Here is a 19,462-nt window from a genome sequence, read left to right as displayed (position 1 = left end):
ATCTAAGACTTCTGCTTATTTTTCCCACTAAGTTTCATCTCGATCCCCCCACTCTAAGCGTTCTCCATGATTTTAGGTTCCCCCCCTAAACTCCCCCAATGTCACCAGATCCGCTCGGGATTTAAAATAAGAGTTTTGAGATACGATATCTTTCAAAGTATCAAATTTCACTGAGATCTGATCACCCGTTCAAAAATTAAAAATACCTCATTTTTTCTAATTTTTCAGAATTACTCCCCCCCCCCCCAATTACCTCAAAGAGAGCGGATCTGTTCCGGTTATGTCAATCATGTATCTAGGACTTATGCTTATTTCCCCCCCCCCATGTTTCATCCCGATCCCTCCACTCCAAGTGTTTTCCAAGATTTTAGGTTTCCCCCTCCCAATGTGATCAGATCCGGTCGGGATTTAAAATAAGAGCTCTGAGACATTATATCCTGCCAAACATCAAATTTCATTAAGATCTGATCAACTGTTCGTAAGTTAAAAATACTTCAATTTTTCTATTTTTTCCGAATTAGTGGGGCCCCCAATCCTCCCATTTAATCTGGTCCGGTCCCTGATACGCCGGCCAAATTTTATCGTCCTAGCTTACCTGAAGTGCCAAAGTAGCAAAACCGGTACCGACAGAACGACAGAATTTGCGATTGCTATATGTCACTTGGTTAACATCAAGTGCCATAAAAACGGCTACAACAGCATAAAAAAGACATAGACAAGGCATTAATTTCAAATAGTACCAACAACTCCTTTGATTCTGCTTTAGGTTGGCATATATTTCTTAATCCCTCCCACATGATACTTTTTGAAAAATCTTCACTCATCAGGAATGATTTGGGGATAAAACAGGGGGTTTGGGAATCAATCGAAATTATTCTGAAAAGAAATAATAATATTTCTTTGAACAGAGACTTATGAGTACTCACTAAATTCTTTATACTCAAATTTAATTAAAAATGATCTAACAAAATATTTTACTAAACTGATTTATAATAGTATTGAACCAGTCACGAAAAGGCCTTTAAGGCAGGCTGCTAAAAATGTAAGGTTGGCTCTAAGAAATTGCATTTAATCACTTTGTTCTGTTTTGTTTGATGACAATGAGTCATACAGACATACCGTAATACCCAAGAGCCATTCAACGAGGCATTTAAAGAGCAACAGAAAGTGAATTTACACAAGAAGGGAAAAGGAGATTTAATTGATACTCAAATGGGTATTTCAATATTCAAGACATGTGTTTTAGTTTAATTTCACATTTCAATTTTAGTCTTTGTAATTTCAAAGATGAGCTTTAAGAATAAATCCTTGTAATATACTAAGTTTTCTTTTTAGGAAAATGAAGAACCTCAGCAAGAAGAAGAAGAACAGGAATTAGTGGTAAGACATTTAGATATGTTATTATTTACATAAATTTATTTCTCTTGGACCTTGTTGAAATTATTTTTCATCTTAGAAAATTATATTTCCTGTTTTATCACTTTAGAAATTAAATATCATGGAATTTGTTTTTGTGAAAGTCCTGTAGTAAGTATCTGTAAAATCTAAGAGAGCAGGGGTAGCAAAGGAGGGAGGGGGGTAATACCCTATATTTTCCAAGACTCAAGAAGTGAAGAGGCATGTCTTCACAACCCCCAACATTCGTATGATTTGCTCAACCCAAAACAAAGATCTTAATAGTAAAAAAAAGTTCAAATTTGTATTTGGTTGTAGCGAATTTGTAACCTCTATTCATTATTTGAATTATTCCTTTCTAATGCAAGAATCAAGGCCATATCCAGGATTTTTGTTCAGGGGTTCTTTGCATTTCCGTTGTTCAAAAAGAAGTGAAATGAATTATTCAATTTTGAATTTTAGACTATTGCGCCATTAGCAATTAATATTCAAAGCTAAGGAATAGAAAAAGTCCTGGATTGAATCTTCTCAGCAAATGTTACTGATTCTTTAAAAAAAAAAATATATTTCTTTAATTTGGTTGTTTTCTTCCCAATACAATAATAATTAATTAATAACTAACAATTTCAGAATCTAGGCTAATAAGAAACTTTTGTCCTGAAATTTCAATTAAAATGATAAATTTTAAAGATAAAAATTTTATGGAAAACAGTTTTGTTTTCTTATAGAGTAAAAACGGATGCCATCTCAATGCTAAACTTTAAAAGGGAAGAATTACTAGGTGTTTTGACATCCAACTTTCAAAGCCCTCTGCTTTTATAAAATGTTGTTTGGGTTTATGCCATGGGGTGGCTGTCCCATGAGAATTTGCTGGTACTACTTGTTAGTCCCGGTTCTTCAATTGTATCAGCACTGGTTAATACACTGGTTATACCTGTCAATTTTTCTTTCTACCTTTTCTGCATTTGTACCTATGTTCTCTGTGTAAAAGTAAGTTTTGAATACTTCTCTGCAGTATTTTTTCCTAAATTAAAAACAAGGTATTCGGATAATGAACGGAATAATCGGAATAATTGGTAATGAAAAGCAAAACATACTGATAATGTCTCTTTGAACCTAACCCACTCGTTCATTATCATGCCTCAGTGCGAAGTCGCGGAAGTACCTGACGTAATTTTAAATGCTACTATTGAAAATGAGGTCACAGTAAATTTGAGAGCAATTTTGCTACTTTTTAGCAAAAGTGGCAATTTTTTCGAAGTAGCACTTTTTTACAAAGAAGAATTTTTTTCAAAAAAATGGGAAGGAAAACTGTCAATGTAGAAAAGTATCAATATCCTTTTTTCTTTCATTTTTCTATTCCTCTGTGTTCAAATTCAGAAACGTACGTTTCCGAATCGAGTTCTGGAAGAGTTAGTGCCTTATCGACTAATATTTGTATTTATCATAGGGTCGTCAAAAGCTGAGACCTATGTTCGCGGTATTGTGTTCAGTATTTTCAAAGAAAAAAATCCAAGTATCCGGCATCCGAGAACCGGCACCACCTAAATAAAATAAATACTTTTGTTTATAATTGATAGATGGTACTGGAGTTGACTTTTCGTGTCGGAAAATTTAAAAATGCAGAAAACCACGTGGAGGTGATCCCAAGCGGATTGGACAATATTTTGATGGTTCATTTTACACATTGCGGAAATCCATGCGCAAATCCATCTGTATCTTTTCGAATGATGGCCGAGAAGACGCTACGTTTGAATGCAAATTTTTCAAATAAATGCACCAGCGTGACCTAAGTGTTCAAAATGAAGATATTTTCCAAAAGAAGAATATTGCCGGATTGGCAATATTCAAAACATCAAGAAGTATATAATGTTCTTACACTCCTGAAAGCTGTTGAGCAATAGAGAGCCAAATGACGCCAATTTTTCTTGATTTTCTTATACCCTGGGTGAGCAGAATAATACAAGCTGGAGTAGCCTTGAACCAATGTTATAACATTATGAAGTTTTTGATGATACACAGTCATGGTTTTAAAAACCTTTCCAATAATCCGTTCTAATTTGACTAAGTCGTTGCGGAAAGCTAGAGAGTTTTTCAAGCACGAAAACGGACGGAATCCCCGCACAGATTGCTAAATCTGGACGGATCTCTGCAATGTGTAAATGCACTATGAATTTGAAAAGCTTGTTGGTACCAGAGCGAAGCAAATTGTTGTGAGTGACAACTTTTTGGAAATGATCCTTTTTATGTGAAGGTGACACTATTTTGCTACCCAAAGTAGCACCGAAAAAGCCTAAAGTGTGGCAACGCTGCAAGCAGTTCGCAGTAACGAGCTGTAAGTAAAGAGCGACCCGGCTCAACAGTAACTGAGACTCTAAAACACTAAATTTTGATACCAATAGACATATCAAAAGTATCCGATTTTTATGCTGATTTTAAATATATTAGCTTCGTCAAGTTATTCATCAAAAGTTACGAGCCTGAGAAAATTGACTTATTTTAAAAAAGGATGAAAGACCCCCTAAAAGTCATAGAATCTTAATGGAAATCACACCATCAAAATTCAGTGTATCAGAAATCTCAATTGTCGAAATTTCAAGGCACAAGATCAAAATTTAGAGATAGCCATCTTGTTCAGCATAGTCGAAAAATCTAATAACTATGCCTTTAAGGACGACTTAATCCGCCACAGTTCCTTGGGGAAGGGCTTCAAGGTATGAACTTTGCCCATTGTTTACATGGCGGCCGGCGTTTACCCCCCCCCCCCCACCCGAGGAAAATACCTCTCGTAGAAAATAAGGCTTTCTAAATTGAGGATTTTAGTTGAGTTTTGTTTGTTTATTTTTCGTAGGGGGAAGGAATTTTGTTATTCGTGTATTATACGCCACTTACACAAGTTTACACTGCGTAAAACTCTTTTTTCTTTTTCTTTTTTTCTTAAACAAGTTTCTTCAACTTAAAACAAGGAGCAAAATCAAAGCTTAAAACGAACAGAAATTATCACATATATGAAAGGGGTTGCCTCCTCTTCAATGCCTAGCTTTTTACGCTAAGTTTCTTTTTAGAATTCTAAACAAAGCTTATTATTCTAATTAAACGGCCATAGTGTTTCAGGAATCGTTCTTAAAGATTTAGGACAAAAAGTCAAATCTTTAGCGTAAAGAGGAAGGTCCTGTGGAAAGACAGCTCTTTTCGTGCGTTATAATTTCTCTTCGTTTTATGTTTTGATGTTGCTCCTTACTTTCAGTTGAAAAAACCTTTTTCTAAATGTATATTCTGATTGATTTTAAATAATACCGGGAAATCCGTCTCTCTATTCATGGAAAATTCTGGTACTTTTGTATTATACGCCACTCACTCAAGTTTACGATCTGTAAAACTCGAGAACAAACCGGTTTCTTTGTTAGTTTTTTCGTTGTTTTAGAAACAAATTTGGGCTACATATTTGCACAAGGGGGGGGGGGTTATAAAGTAGAGCGGGTCTACATACAAAATGTGTTAGGTACAATTTTTCAGCGTATTATGAAGTAAGAATTGTTTTCTGACTCCAAACTGTCCAAATACTTTACCCCCCCCCCTTATGTGCAAATATGTATCCCGAATTACTTATTTCCCATGTATTCTGTCACTTGTCTCACGCTGAGCTGAAAGAAACTAACGAATAAACCGGTTTGTTCTCGAGTTTTGCAAAGCGTAAGCTTGAGTAAGGGGTGTATAATACGCAAGTACCAAAATTATTTCCCCCCCCCCCCCCGAGAAAAAAAAAGCTCAAATAAAATTTTCAAGTTTGGTAAGCCTTATCTTCCACTGGAAGATATTTTCCGTGGGGGGGGGGTAAACGCCTAGAACTGTTTACATATAGTACTGGTTATTGGGAACGATACAAACATTTTCAGGGAGATTTTTTCTGCTGGGGGGAGTGGTCGTGGGACGATATTTCCGTGGAGAAATCTTTTCGTGGGGGACGATAATTTTCCATAAAGGGGGCGCCGGATTTCCCAGCATTATTTAAAAACGATCAGAAATGAAATAAAAAAATTAAGTTTTTTCAACTGAAAGTAAGGAGCAACATTAAAACTTAAAACGATCAGAAATTATTACGTATATGAGGGGGTTCGCCCCCTTGTCAAGACCTCCCTCTTTACGTTAAAGTATTTTTAATGCTTTCAAAAGAACTATTTATTCTAATTAAACGGCCCTTTTTGATTCAGGAGTCATTCTTAAAGAATTGGAACAAAATTTTCGGATATCTATCACTAACCGGAAATTTGGTTGCATGTCATTCTGACAGCATGGGAAGATATGATCATCTTATCGTCAAACTCCTTATGCCTGATTGTAAGAGAAAGTTTTCTAATGATCGGTCAAAAAAGTTGAGAACAAAGTTGTCTAGTGGGTTTGAAGAATCTTTTTCGTTATCTGAAATAATTTCTTACCAGTCTTATAACAAATGGAGTTCAGATTTCATTTTCTAAAAAAAGAAGAAAATAAAAAATTGACTTATATAGATGAGTAAATTTGGCCTGCTAATGAAACTAGATTTAAATCTGTATTCAGTCGGAAGAAATACTATATGAATCCATAATGCGAAGGTCAGAGAGTGGTAACTGATGACCTTAAGATGAAATTGTGTTACCTGATACCAGCAAAGTATTATCATCAGCAGTCTTTTATTGGCGTTGTTTACATAAGCAATTTGGTCATTGTTGTCAGTTATCAAGTTTTTTTGGGGGGTTCTTAACTGTTGGCAGTCGGTGGTAGGTCTTGGGATTTTTATTGAATTTTGCATTGTCTCGTCTATGCCATCACCAAATGTTTCTTCCGAAAGCGCTCTCGTATCCATTCAAAAAATCTATGGGATTAGAAGAGCAAGAGATTTTCCTGTTTCTGAAAACAATTTAAGGCCTCAGATATGTATAAACCTTCATACAATGAAATAAAAATGAATGGCACGTAGTAAAGGAGAACGAAAGTTGTGAAAGGTAAAATGGAACAAAGTAAAAAACAATTTACCAACAACATAAATTTACGCTTTGTGCTGAAAATTTGAAATATAAAGTTCAGATATTTCAGCAAGAAAACTTTACTAAGCTGTTCTTGGCACGAAAGAATATACAAAGAAAGTATATAAAAGATCAACTTTCAAAAACCAGGAAATAAAAGAATCGGTTAAATCCTTAATATTAATGAAACCAAGGCAAAAAGGCGATTGGATTTAAAGAATAAAAGTTAACACTGATGCAAATATTTGATTGGGCTCTATTCATGCCACTATTTCTAAATGTTTTGCTTATATCAAGGAGATTCCAAGGTCAAAGATTTTCCTAAAATTTACAAACCATGTGTCGGGTAGGCCAAACTGTTCGTGGTAACGAACTGTAGTAAGGAGTGACCCGGCTCAATAGTAACCAAAACTCTAAATAATGGAATTTTGATACCAATAGTTACATCAAAAGAATCGAATTTTAAGGGTGATTTTAAATATACAAGTTTTATCAAGCTTAGTCTTACTCATCAAAATTTACGAGCCTGAGAAAATTTGCCTTTTAGAAAATAGGGGAAAACACCACCTACTGTAGAAGTTTCAAGCTCCTATCTACAAAAATGTGGAATTTCGTACTTTTTGCCAGAATATAGATCACGGATACATGTTTTTTTTTTTTTTTTTTTTTTTTTTCCAAGGGTGATAGTATCGACCCAGCGGTCCTAGAATGTCACGAGACGGCTAAAACTAACGGAAATTAAAAGTTCTAGTGCCCTTTTTAAGTGACCAAAAAATGGAGGACACCTAGGCCTCCTCCCACGCTTATTTTTTCCCCATAGTCACCAGATCAAAATTTTAAGTTAGCCATTCTGTTCGCATAGTCGAAAAACCTATTAACTATGTCTTTTGGGACGACTTAATTCCTCACTGTCCCTGGGGGAGGGGCTGCAAGTTAAAATCTTCGACCATTGTTTACATATAGTAATGGTTATTGCGAATTGTACAGCCGTTTTCAGGGGGACTTTTTCACGTTTAGGTAGGGGTGGGTCAGGGGAAGGGGTTACGTGGGAGGATCTTTCCATGGAGGAATTTATCATGAGGGAAGAAAATTTCCATGAAGGAGGCACAGGATTTTCTAGTATTATTTTAAAAAATAAACAATGAGAAAATAATTAAAAAAGGTTTTTTCAAATGGGTGTAAGGAGGAGCACTAAAAATTAAAAAGAACAGAATATATTATGTATATAAGGGGGTTCGTCGACTCCACAATACCTTGCTCTTTACGTTAAAGTATTTTTAGTAATTTCAACTATATATTCTTCGACCTTTGTGATTCAGGGGTCGTTCTTAAAGAACTGGGACGAAATTCTAGCTTTAGTGTAAAGAGCGAGGTATTGACGAGGGGGCGAACCCCCTCATATACGTAATAAAAATAAACAAATATAGAACTTCGTTAAGTTAGTTAATTCGTAAGTTACGTATATTTTATATTTATTACTAATAAAAACGTTTGTAAAAAAAATAGTTTTAGTTGTATTTTTACGTAACCAAAAAATGGAGGGCAACTAGGCCTCTTCCCCCAGCCCTTTTTTTCAAAATCGTCCGATCAAAACTACGAGAAAGCCATTTAGCAAAAAAAAAAAAATTATATGCAAATTTCGTTTTAAATATTCATGTTCGGTGAACCAAAATCAAAACATGTATTAATCCAAAAATGTTCAGAAATTAAACTAAAAAACAAGTTTTTTAACTGCAAGTAAGGAGCGACATAAAAACTTAAAATGAACAGAAATTATTCCGTATACGAAAGGGGTTATCCCCTCCTCAACCCCCCGCTCTTTACGCTAAAGTTTTATATTGTTTTAACAAGTAGAATTGTGGAAAAGAGTCAAACTTTGGCGTAAAGAGCGAGGCGTTGAGGAGGGGGATAACCCCTTTAATATACGGAATAATTTCTATTCGTTTTAAGTTTTAATGTCGCTTCCTACTTGCAGTTAAAAAAAAACTTATTTTTTAATTTAACTATTATTAAGAAGACTAAGGCCCTTGGACTAGGAATAGATGAGGAGTGTTTCGTCGTTGAAAAAGACTTGAATGAATAGATAGATGGGCTGTTAAGACTATGTGCTGTTGTATGCCATGATCATGACTGCTGTAAAGCATGGCTGTGAGGTATGTATACTTTAAAAGGCTGAAAATTAATATCTAAGCTTCACACAATGAGATTAAAATGAATGCCACATATAAAAAGAAAACGAAAAGCTGTGAAGGACAAAATACAATAAGCTAAAGAACAATTTACCAATGAAGTGTGTTTCCACTTAGTGACAGAAACTGGAAAACCGAAGGTCAGATAATTGGAGGTGCATGGAAATGGGATGATAACTGGAACTACATGGAATTTAAGGAAATCGGAACTGAAGGGCATGGGAGGGGGTAATGGATAAAGCTTTGAATTGAATAGAGTGGAGGAAAAGTATGTATAGCTGCTGTGTTGGCCTCATGTTGCTCGAGTTATAGTTGTTTTTAATAGCAAGAGTAATATTCATCCTAGAGATTTGAATCCTTAAATTACTGTTTTTTTAAATACTAATAGTTTCCTTTAACCTACAAATTCTTTATTCTTGCTCTTTAAACTACAGAAGGTGAAGGTACTGACCTACCTTCTAGGGGGGGGGGGTATCTTCTTACTCTAATTGTTTATTTAGGCACCTAATTTTTTCACTGATTTTAGGGGTATTTACCCCTCTACCCCCTCCCCTGATTACAGGTATACAGTGTCGTATCATACAAATGCAGTTTGACTATTCTAATAATCTTTTTAATAGTCTCTTTCTTTATTTTCTGTTTAGGACCCGCTTGAATCCTTGAAAGAAAACTGCGGCAACTCAAAGGAATGCATCGAATATAAAGAGAGGCTAGCTCAGTGTAATGATAGAGTTAATAGCAGATCAAAAACTACAGAAACATGCCAAGAGGAGCTCATTGACTACCTACATTGCATTGACCATTGCGTATGTACCTTCTTCTGTTAAAAATGTTATAATTTAGTTCCGCCCAATTTAAACCAAAACTAAAATAAGAAAACAGAACAAGTTGTAACATGCAATAAATTGTAATTCCCATAATTTAATTGTTTCTCTTTTTCAACTGTCCATATTTTTCACAGTGTTTGGACAAGCTTCAGAGAGAGCGGGGCTCATCTCTAGGTAAATGCAAATGTACCACAAAATAAATAAATAACTCCGATTTATTGATACTGGTCCTCCAGATCTTTTTTGTCTCTTTTTCAGTGATAGTTTTGGGCTGATTTTAAGTTTCCTAAAAACCTCTCTTGCTTGTTGCAGCACTACACTTCTATTGGATAGGAAACCTCAATTTTGGTTGGCAGGGACGGTGGGCTTTACTATATCAGCACCATCTGTCTTTTTCTATTTCTGTTTTATCTTATTCTTCCCTTTTATCTATCTCTTTACTTTCAAGTGTGTATTCTCATTAGAAAAAGAGCCTGCATATCTGAGCTCCACAAAACATAGGAATGAATCTTATTTTCGCAGCGAAAGTTTGGGAAAAAATGCCTTATTTGTACGAGTACTGGGGACATGATGCAGTCGTATCCCATAAATTAGTCATGGGATTGTTTATTGAATTTTCATTCAACTCAAAGTTTTGTCGATAATTTCCGACGTTTTGTTTCCTAATAGGCTAGGCTCCTTCACAAATATTATTATGACAACGGCAGTTCGATTTATCCCTTTGTCTAAGTTCTTGACTTTATGAAGAACTTCGTGTTTTAATGGCTAGCTGATGCCAGGCTTGTCGGCTACTGCTTTTTGTCAAAGTAAAAGAAAGAAGAGCAAATTTAATACACGTGGTAAATGTTTCAAAAAAGGTTTGTGGTAATCGAGTAAAATAATAAACTTTCCTTTTGAAAAATATTTTTCTACCATCCAATTTCACAAGTTTTCTGCTCATCCTTTTCTAATTCAGTACTTCTTCATTTTTGTGTTAAGTGTATGCAAGAACTTTCCTCCATTGAAATTGACCAGGGAAACTTGAGGGTCATTAATATCCGAGTGGGAGAGCCAGGATTTGTGGTGGAGCAGATCATACTTTTGACGTCCTTTTATTTTGATCAAAAGTTTGTATGTTTCTGAAAGTTGAACCCAAGTCGGTGGAGGATAGGGAGAGCCTTGTGACTGTCATAGCAGTTGTGTAGTAAATTTCAGTTAACGCACAAAGGAAATAAACCATAGAAAAACGTGAACTACGAAAAAACAAAAAATATAAAAATAAAAATGAAAACGTGCTTATGGAGACCCGCCTTATAGGTTGTCTAGCTATCTTTAGATTATAAAATGGACACAAAATAATAGACTTCCCCAAAAAATATTAAAAAAAAATTCTTTCCTCAGGGGAAAACCGTTTCATACAGAACATGTAAATATCGTAAATCATGAACCCCAAAACAGCGATTTTTTTCTACCTACAAAAGACATCCAGCCTCTTAAATAATGTTATTAACACCCATATGGAAGGAAGAGAAAACGAGAAAACAAATTCAAAAAAAAGACGGAAATATCTAAAGCCGTTGAAAATGAAATGCAAATATTTCGGCCTAAGATTGTAAAGAACAATCGCTAAAAATAAAAGCAAACCCCTTTCTAAGTATCAGTGAAAGGGTGACTGAATAAAAAAAAAAAAACAATAAATGGCAATTCTAAAAACGCTTTGAGGTCTCACATTTGCATTGCATTTTATTTTATTTTCAGTTGCTGTAAATATGCTTGTTTTTCTTATCTTGTCATGGTTAGCCAGTGTGGTCTTAGTCTAGTACAAATTTAGTTTGACCTCAAAGAAATGGCTATAGAAATGATTCTTTCACTACTCGACTAAAAATCATGTGCTGATTCCAAATCCGAGAAGTCAGCCGCTTTAGCTCTTTAACAAATTTGAGTTTTTTAGGTTGAGGTTGATTTTAAGAGTGTTTTGTTGTTTTTTTTAGTGTAAAGAATGCCGTCCTGAAAAGACAATTCTGAATTTAGGAATTGAGTTAGTGGTTTGATTTAAAATAACTACATACATCAGAACATAACAGCAACTTGATTTGAGGATGGAGCGGGTGAGGTAGTCTCTGAGGCAAATATGAGGTACATAAAAGTCTAACTTTTGAAAATCGTCATCGCCCACGGGTTTCTACATTATTGTATAAAATGTCTACATATATAATTGTATAAAATGTTGTAATTTTTTAGGGGTTTTAACAAAAAATCTAACTTCCAAGTAAAAGCGTGGAAAATATTGAGTGGTGACGGGATCCTTTGGACTTTGGCTGGATTGTCCGGAAAGGAGAATTACGACTTGCGTATTCAGATAGATCGCCGGTACCGCCTTTCCTTCTCAGTGTGTCACTGTAATTGCAAGATCGAGTTTTCGACGCTGCGATGGTCTTGCAATAACCTTGCCTTAAAATGTACCTGAGCCTGTGGCAATTTTAAAGGAACAAGCTATTCTAACTACGAAAAAGTTTGTACCCGAAACCTTGAAGACGATGGTAGCGAAGAAGAAGATGAAATTTTTGAATAGCTTTGCCACTATACAATGAATCTCTGTGTTATTGTGATCTTTATCTGCCTTGCGTAATTGATCTCTATATTGCATTATATCCGAGTATATTGATTTCTTATTCGGAACTAGTGTTCCGTCTCAGCTACGGGACAGAATGTTTCTTGTTGTTGCCAAATGCGTTTCAACTTCCTTTCCTCCTCCTCATTCTTACTCACTTCCACAAAACTCAGGTTCCAGGCATACTGGACTTTACTGGGACCCAGTCTAGGTTGCTACCAAGTCACAAGGCTGCAAATGTTTTGCCATAGGCCAAATTTAATATACACCTGAAGACCGAACCTCTCTCCCAACATCACTCTCTCAAAGCCTTAAGCCCCAAGCAATTCTTTTGACTTTAAACATTTGGTTTCATGTTCATCAGCAAAAAAGAGCCTAGAAATAACTTATCTAATCACATTTGCTGGTATTTATTCAATAATAATAATAATTTATTGACTCCCTCTGTACAAAAATGCATCATAGAGTATTTACTCAGTGTACATTTTTGCCTCAACATCGAAAAACTCAAATTTGTGAAAGAGCTAGAGTAGCAAGTTTTTCCGATTCGGAATCAACACATATTTTTTGGTCGGGTGGTGAAAGAATCATTTGTATAGCAATTTGTTTGAGGTTGATCCTTTTTTTTTTCACAGTTTTCTTAGACTATCTCAGGAATTATTTCGGAAGGAAGAGCCGTGAATAGAAAACGTCGATATTGTAGACCACCTAACTTCCTTAAGAGAGTTCCAAATCTCAACACGAGCTAATAAGTTTCTGCTTGGTATCTTGATAGTAATTAATATTTGATGACAGAATTAAAATCGAATAATTGTAGCCATCAAATCATGCCTAATTCTAGAAAAAACCAAGACAGATAGTCAAATTGAGTGAGAGGAGGTTTTGGCATTAACCCCCCTTATTAGAACTGTATAAAAATGATGTTAGTTCATTTGTTAATAGATAGATATGTCTATCTATTATACGTCCATACGTCATTCCTAGGGCAGTAGAACTAAGGTAGAGATAGTCATAAAAGCTATAGTTTTCCAAGTGTTTGGTTAAATGGCACGGGTAAACGGCGGGAGTAAGTGTGCCTCTCTTAATGGACCAATACTTGTTTGTTATCTTTTAGCCTGTTATCTAGAGTCTCAGGCAGGCTGAGCAAGAATTTAAAATTGAAATAGGACCATTCCAGATTGCCCGAAATGAGAGGTAAATAAGGCACGCCTACCTATGGTCTGAGGCAGGTTGAACGAACAATTTACAATTGACACAGGACCGTTAATTTGCATGGAATGACAAGCAAACAACCGTCGAAAGTCAAAATTTTGAATTAAAATCGAATAGTTTTGGGCATCAAGTCATGGCTAATTGCAGAAAAAGCCAAGATAGATAGTCCTATTTAGTGAGTGGTAATTCTGGCATTAACCTCCCTTATTAGGATTGTATAAAAATGATAGTTAGTTTATTTGTTAATAGATAGACATGCCTATCTATTATACGCCCTGTCGTCATTCCTAGGGCAGTAGAACTAAGGTAAATAGTCTCAGAGCTAAGATAAGTCATTGAAACTATAGTTTTCCAAGTGTTTGGTTAAATGGCACGGGTAAACGGCGGGAGTAAGTGTGCCTCTCTTATTGGACCAATACTTGTTTGTTATCTTTTAACAAGTCACGCCTGCCTAGAGTTTCAGGCAGGTTAACCAAGAATTCAAAATTGATATAGGACCATTTCAGATAGCCTGGAATGAGAGGTAAACAAGGCACGTATGCCTATGGTCTTAGGCAGGTTTAACCAAGAATTTAGAATTGACACAGGGCCGTTAATTTGCGTGGAATGATAGGCAAACAAGTGTCTTAAATCAAAATTGGGCCATTCTGCAATGAGTGTCATGCAAGGCGATTGATTCGATTTTTTAAACTTAGACACTTGCAATAATAAAAAGTTAAAAAGGATGACAAAGACATAGCTATTAGATTTTTCGACTATGCTGAACAAAATGACTATCTCAAAATTTTGATCGGGTGACTTCGGGGAAAAAATTGAGCGAGGGAGCAGTGACAGCACTCCCCAAAACCAAAGTTTCAAACAGTTCGTGGTAACGAACTGTAGTAAGGAGCGACCCGGGTCAATAGTAACCGAAACTCTAAAAAATGAAATTTTGATACCAATAGTTACATTTTAAAAAAATCGCATTTTAATGCTGATTTTAAATATATAACTTTCATCAAGATTAGTCTTACCTATCAAAAGTTACGAGCCTGAGAAAATCTTGCCTCATTTTAGAAAATAGGGGAAAACACCCCCTAAAAGTCATACAATCTTAGCGAAAGTCACACCATCAGATTCAGCGTATCAGAGAACCTTATTTATTTCGCTTTTTTGCCAGAAGACAAATCACGGATGCGTGTTTTTTTTCTCCAGGGGTGATCGTATCGACCCAGTGGTCCTAGAATGTCGTGAGAGGGCCCATTCTAACGGAAATTAAAAGTTCTAGTGCCCTTTTTAAGTGACCAAAAAAATCGGAGGGCACCTAGGCCCCCTCCCACGCTCATTTCCCCCCAAAGTCACCGGATTAAAATTCTGAGATAGCCATTTTATTCACCATAGTCGAAAAACCTAATAACTATGTCTTTGGGGACGACTTACTCCCCCGCAGTCCCCTAGGGAGGGGTTGCAAGTAACAAACTTTGACCTGTGTTTACATATAGTAATGGTTACTGGGAAGTGAACGGACGTTTTCAGGGGGACTTTTTTGGTTTGGGAGGGAGAGTTGAGGTGGGGGGGGGGGTACGTGGGAGGATCTTTCCATGGACAAACTTCTCATGGGGGAAGAGACTTTCAATGAAGGGGGCATAAGATTTTTTTTAGCCTTATTTAAAAAAAATGAAAAAATAAATATGAAAAGTTTGTTTCTACTGAAAGTGAGGAGCAGCATTAAAACTTAAAACGAGCAGAAATTATTGCGCATACCTCCTCGTAATACCTCGCTTTTTACGCTAAAGTATTTTTAGTAATTTCAACTATTTGTTCTACGGCCTTTGTGATTCAACGGTCATTCTTAAGGAATTGGGACAGAATTTAAGCTTTAGTGTAAAGAGCGAGGTATCGACGAGGTGTAAACTCCCTCATATACGCAATAAAAACATACGAATATAGAAGTTCGTTACGTAAGTTAATTCGTAAATTACGTATATTTTTTACTAATGAAAATGTTCGTACAAAAATTAAAAGTTCTAGTTGCCTTTTTAAGTGATCAAAAAATTGGAGGGCAACTAGGCTTCCTCCCTCTCTCCTTTTTTCTCAAAATCTTCCGACTAAAACTATGAGAAAGCCATTTAGCCAAAAAAAATTGATATGCAAATTTCGTTTAATTATTTATGTGCGGAGAGCCAAGATCAATGCGTGCATTAATTAAAAAACGTCCAGAAATTAAATAAAAAACAAGTTTTTTTTTAAATGAAAGGAAGGAGCGACATTAAAACTTAAAACGAACAGAAATTACTCCTTATATGAAAGGGACTTTTCCTCCTCAACGCCCTGCTCTTTACGCTAAAGTTTTTTACTGTTTTAAGAAGTAGAGTTAAGAAAAAGAGTCAAACTTTAGCGTAAAGACCGGGGCTTTGAGGAGGAAAAGCCCCTTTCATATACGGAGTAATTTCTGTTCGTTTTAAGCTTTAATGACGGTCCTTACTTTCATTTAAAAAAACTTGTTTTTTTTTTTATTTAATCACAAGGAAGGAGCTGTATAGTTCTTATTTTTACTGAAATCAAGCAAGGATTTTTAGTAGATCAATACCGTCGATTATTAATCAACATTTTGACCGATAAAATTTCTATCTGCTGAATAATAATCGTGCCTTGAATCTTTCTCTTTAGGTGTGTCAGATTTCACTAGTGTATCTTTCAAGGAATGTTGAATATTATTATATATATTTTTTCTGATTTCAGGTTGCTCCTAAAATTTTGAAGTATTTGAAGTGAATTCGCTACATTTTAGGACATATTGTACTTTTGTTTCAGATAAATAAAAAGGAACCATTCCTCTGTTTGGTTGGTCAAACTTTTTGCTTCGTCTTAAACCGTGTTTTCGCCCGGTGTTTTTAAATAAAATGTCATATTCAAAAGCCACTAAATAACGTATTTTCTCACATTGCACGGCAAAGTGCAGCTATCTCCCTTTTTGCTTTGCAAGACAAGCTTCCCGTTGCAAGAAACCTAGCGAAAACAGGACTTTGCTGTGCCCCTGTAAGATCGTCAAAAATCAAAGTGCCAAGGATAAATATAAAAAAAGATTACAAACAGTGATTTCTCAGACCACAGTAATCGATATAATAACGAGGTTTTGACAAGCTCTGATGAAGAACAGGATTAGTTCCCTGTTCTCATCTGAACCCCTTCGATGCCACTACTATTGTTTGAAAAGAATGTGAAATTTCAAATATGACCAGTATTTGTGTTTCTTTTTGTTTGTTTTTCAATTTCAGGTTGGTCCTAAAGTTTTGAAGGATCTGAACTGACTTCGCTGCTCTTTATGAGATATTGCACTTTTGTTTTCATCAATTAAAAAGGCCAAATTTTCCTGATCTTTGTTTAAGTTTTCTTATGCAACGCTTTGTTTTGACTAAGGTCCTACTGCTTTGCTGTCCAAAATCAAAACACTACCTCCACAATCCTCGCGATTTTTTTTCTCTGAATTGCTCATTGAACAAAGCTGATTGCCAAGTGTGACCATTGTAGTCTAAACACAGTACTCTTTGCGATTACCGTGCTCAAATGCATCCCTTCAAGTTAAGGGAAGCTCGGAGACGAATTGTCATCTCCCTGCATATTGCTCTTAAGGGATTTCCTTGTAAATTCATAAAAACAAACTGGGTATCAAAAAATCATACTTGATCCACAAATGTACCCGTGTATTTTTTAATTCCACAAAAATACCAGAGTTATCGTGTTCAGTTTTTTAAACTCATTTACGTGTATTAAAAAATAGGTTTTTCGTTAAGTAAAAAAAGAAGAAGCGTCCTTTTCGATGTACTGCACCACTATTTGACCTTCCAAATACCCTATTGGGTTAGATTTCCCTTTGTAAAAAAAAAATTTGGAAGTTCTATTTAATAACGTATCGTTGTTAAAAAAAAGTATCGTATTTAATAACGTAACGTTATAGAAATATCTTTGGTAACTCTGCGTGCACAATTAGAATTAATGCCCCGTAAAAAGAAAATTGTATGTCATCCAATATAAAGTGTTATCTTCAACAACAACAGCAAAAAACATAAATGAAGAAAAATTCGTTTTTTTTCGTTTTTTTTTTATAATGTAGACAAATAGGTATGAAAATCCAACTACTGAAAATAGGACTTTATAGTTTTTTCTAAAATCAAAATGATTATTTGATGTTAAAATAACCTGAAATTTTACAAAGTCGCAAACCGATAATGGTTTGACAGAATTTCACTCAAGCAATTAAATGATTTCTTTCATTTAAACATTTTATCTGATAATTGCATTAACGTTGATTTCATTAATGCACAAGAAAAAACATCCTGCTCAGCTTTTTATTTTATGTTTGATTAATTGAATTAAAAACAAGTTTACTCAAATTAAAGTAAGGATTGACATTTAAGTTCAGAACAGACAATAATCATTACTTATATAAAGGGAGCTGTCCCCTCCTAACCCCTTGCTCTTTATGCTAAAGATGTATACAGTGAAAATACGGGATGCTGCAGCATTTATAAGATAAAACCATTCATCATGAACGAATCAAATAATTGTAATTGGGTTCAAATAAGTATTTACTTCAGTTATATGCACTAATACCTTTTACTTTTAAATTAATAATGAAAAATATTATTTAGACTTGTATATTTTTAAGAATTTAGCGAAATAAAAAAAGCAAAAGACATGGGTATAATTTGGGCCACTTCAAACATCTTTTAAAATCCTGTTTGACGTCCAAAATCAAAACATTTCATTTCGTAAGAAAAAAAGTCGCATATTTATAGGACAAAGGCCTTCATCAAGCATGATTTAAGTAATTGTGCTGTGGGAACAACACCTTGGTTTTATCCTGTTTTCTTTTTTCTTTTCTGTTGATTTCAGTTTATTGCAAGAAAGTGGGAAGGATTGAACGCATGTAGTTTTTGTGGAAGGCTTATGGCTTGATTGATGATAATGATATTCTATTTAAAAAGAAAAACTGTGTATAATTGTTTTTGTATTAAGGATGGTTTCCGCTTGCCATTGAGCCAGAGCCTTCAGTTGCGAGCTGAATTGAAGTCTTATGATCAATGTCGGAAATATATCTGCAGTTGTTCGCGACGCTTGTGCTTCTTTAAGTCGTGATTCTGGATTCTACTGGAAAGCTCCATTCAACCAAGCAGTTGACGGCTTTAAGTTGAGTTTTATTCAAACCCAAAAATTCTTAAAATGGTTACGATTCTTTGGATTTAATGCTCAAAGGTTTTTGTAGAATGTAAAGTAAAAAAACATAGAGATCCAAAAAAGCAGTATTTTCTAACAGCCCAAAAGTTCAGCCACCTACTTTTACAAGACGTTAATTTGTGTGGAATGACAGGCAAACTGTAGAGATCCAAAAAAGTATTTTCTAACAGTCTGAAAGTTCAGCTATCCACTTCTACAAGATATCTTTGTTTTTGATTTCATCCTCTGTGTTTTATAAGGGTGGAGTAGAGGAATAGTATCCATTTTACTGAAATAGCCTATGTTGCGTATTGTTTAAAAGGGAATATGTTTAGTTATCTAAATATTATCAACCTACTAGAAGCAAGTTTACATTCAAAAGTTTAAATAGAATAGTTGTGCGCATCAAGTCATGGCTAATTGTAGAAAAAGCCGAGATAGATACTACAATAGAATGAGAGGCAATTCTTGCATTAATTCCCCCTTACTAGGATTGTATAAAAATGGTGTTACTTCATTTGTTAATAGACATGCCTATCTATTATCCGTCCATGCGTCATTCCTAGGGCAGTAGAACCAAGGTAGATAGTCATAGAGCTAAAATAGTGATAGAACCTATAGTTTTCCAAGTGTTTGGTTAAATGGCATGGGTAAACGGCGGGAGTAAGTGTGCCTCTATTATTCGACCAATACTTGTTTGTTATCTTTTAGCAAGGCATGCCTGCATAGAGTCTCAGGTAGGTTGATTAAGAATTTAAAATTGACATAGGACCATTAGATTGCCTGGAATGAGAGGTAAACAAGGCACGCCTATCTATGGTCTTAGGCAAGTCGAACCAAGAATTTAAAATTGATACCGGACCGTTAATTTACGTAGAATGACAGGCAAACAGTAGAGATCCAAAAAAAGCAGTATTTTCTAACAGCCCGGAAGTTTAGCCATCTACTTTTACAAGACATTTTTGTTTTTGATTTGATTCTCAGTATTTTATACGGATGGGGTAGGGAAATAGTATCCATTTTACTGAAATAGCCTTTGTCAAGTATTGT

General features: G+C 35.1%; 1 protein-coding gene and 1 long non-coding RNA gene across 2 annotated transcripts in view; one reads left to right on the top strand and one right to left on the bottom strand.

Moving 5' to 3' along the window:
- The window catches only part of LOC136030586 (cytochrome b-c1 complex subunit 6, mitochondrial-like), a 42,537-nt gene extending 26,502 nt beyond the window's left edge, over positions 1-16,035 (top strand). The window contains exons 2-4 of the mRNA XM_065709659.1: positions 1,336-1,380; positions 9,232-9,393; positions 15,938-16,035. Coding sequence (XP_065565731.1) covers positions 1,336-1,380; positions 9,232-9,393; positions 15,938-15,970 — 240 coding nt within the window. The 3' untranslated portion in view covers positions 15,971-16,035. The remainder of the gene's footprint in view (positions 1-1,335; positions 1,381-9,231; positions 9,394-15,937) is intronic.
- The window catches only part of LOC136030606 (uncharacterized), a 311,523-nt gene that overhangs the window by 72,550 nt on the left and 219,511 nt on the right, over positions 1-19,462 (bottom strand). The gene's annotated exons all lie outside the window — the stretch shown is intronic.

This window comes from Artemia franciscana, chromosome 1, assembly GCF_032884065.1.
Source record: "Artemia franciscana chromosome 1, ASM3288406v1, whole genome shotgun sequence".
NCBI classification, from domain to species: domain Eukaryota; kingdom Metazoa; phylum Arthropoda; class Branchiopoda; order Anostraca; family Artemiidae; genus Artemia; species Artemia franciscana.
The sequence above is the reverse complement of the archived record's forward strand: the minus strand, read 5'-3'. Positions and strand labels throughout refer to the sequence as shown.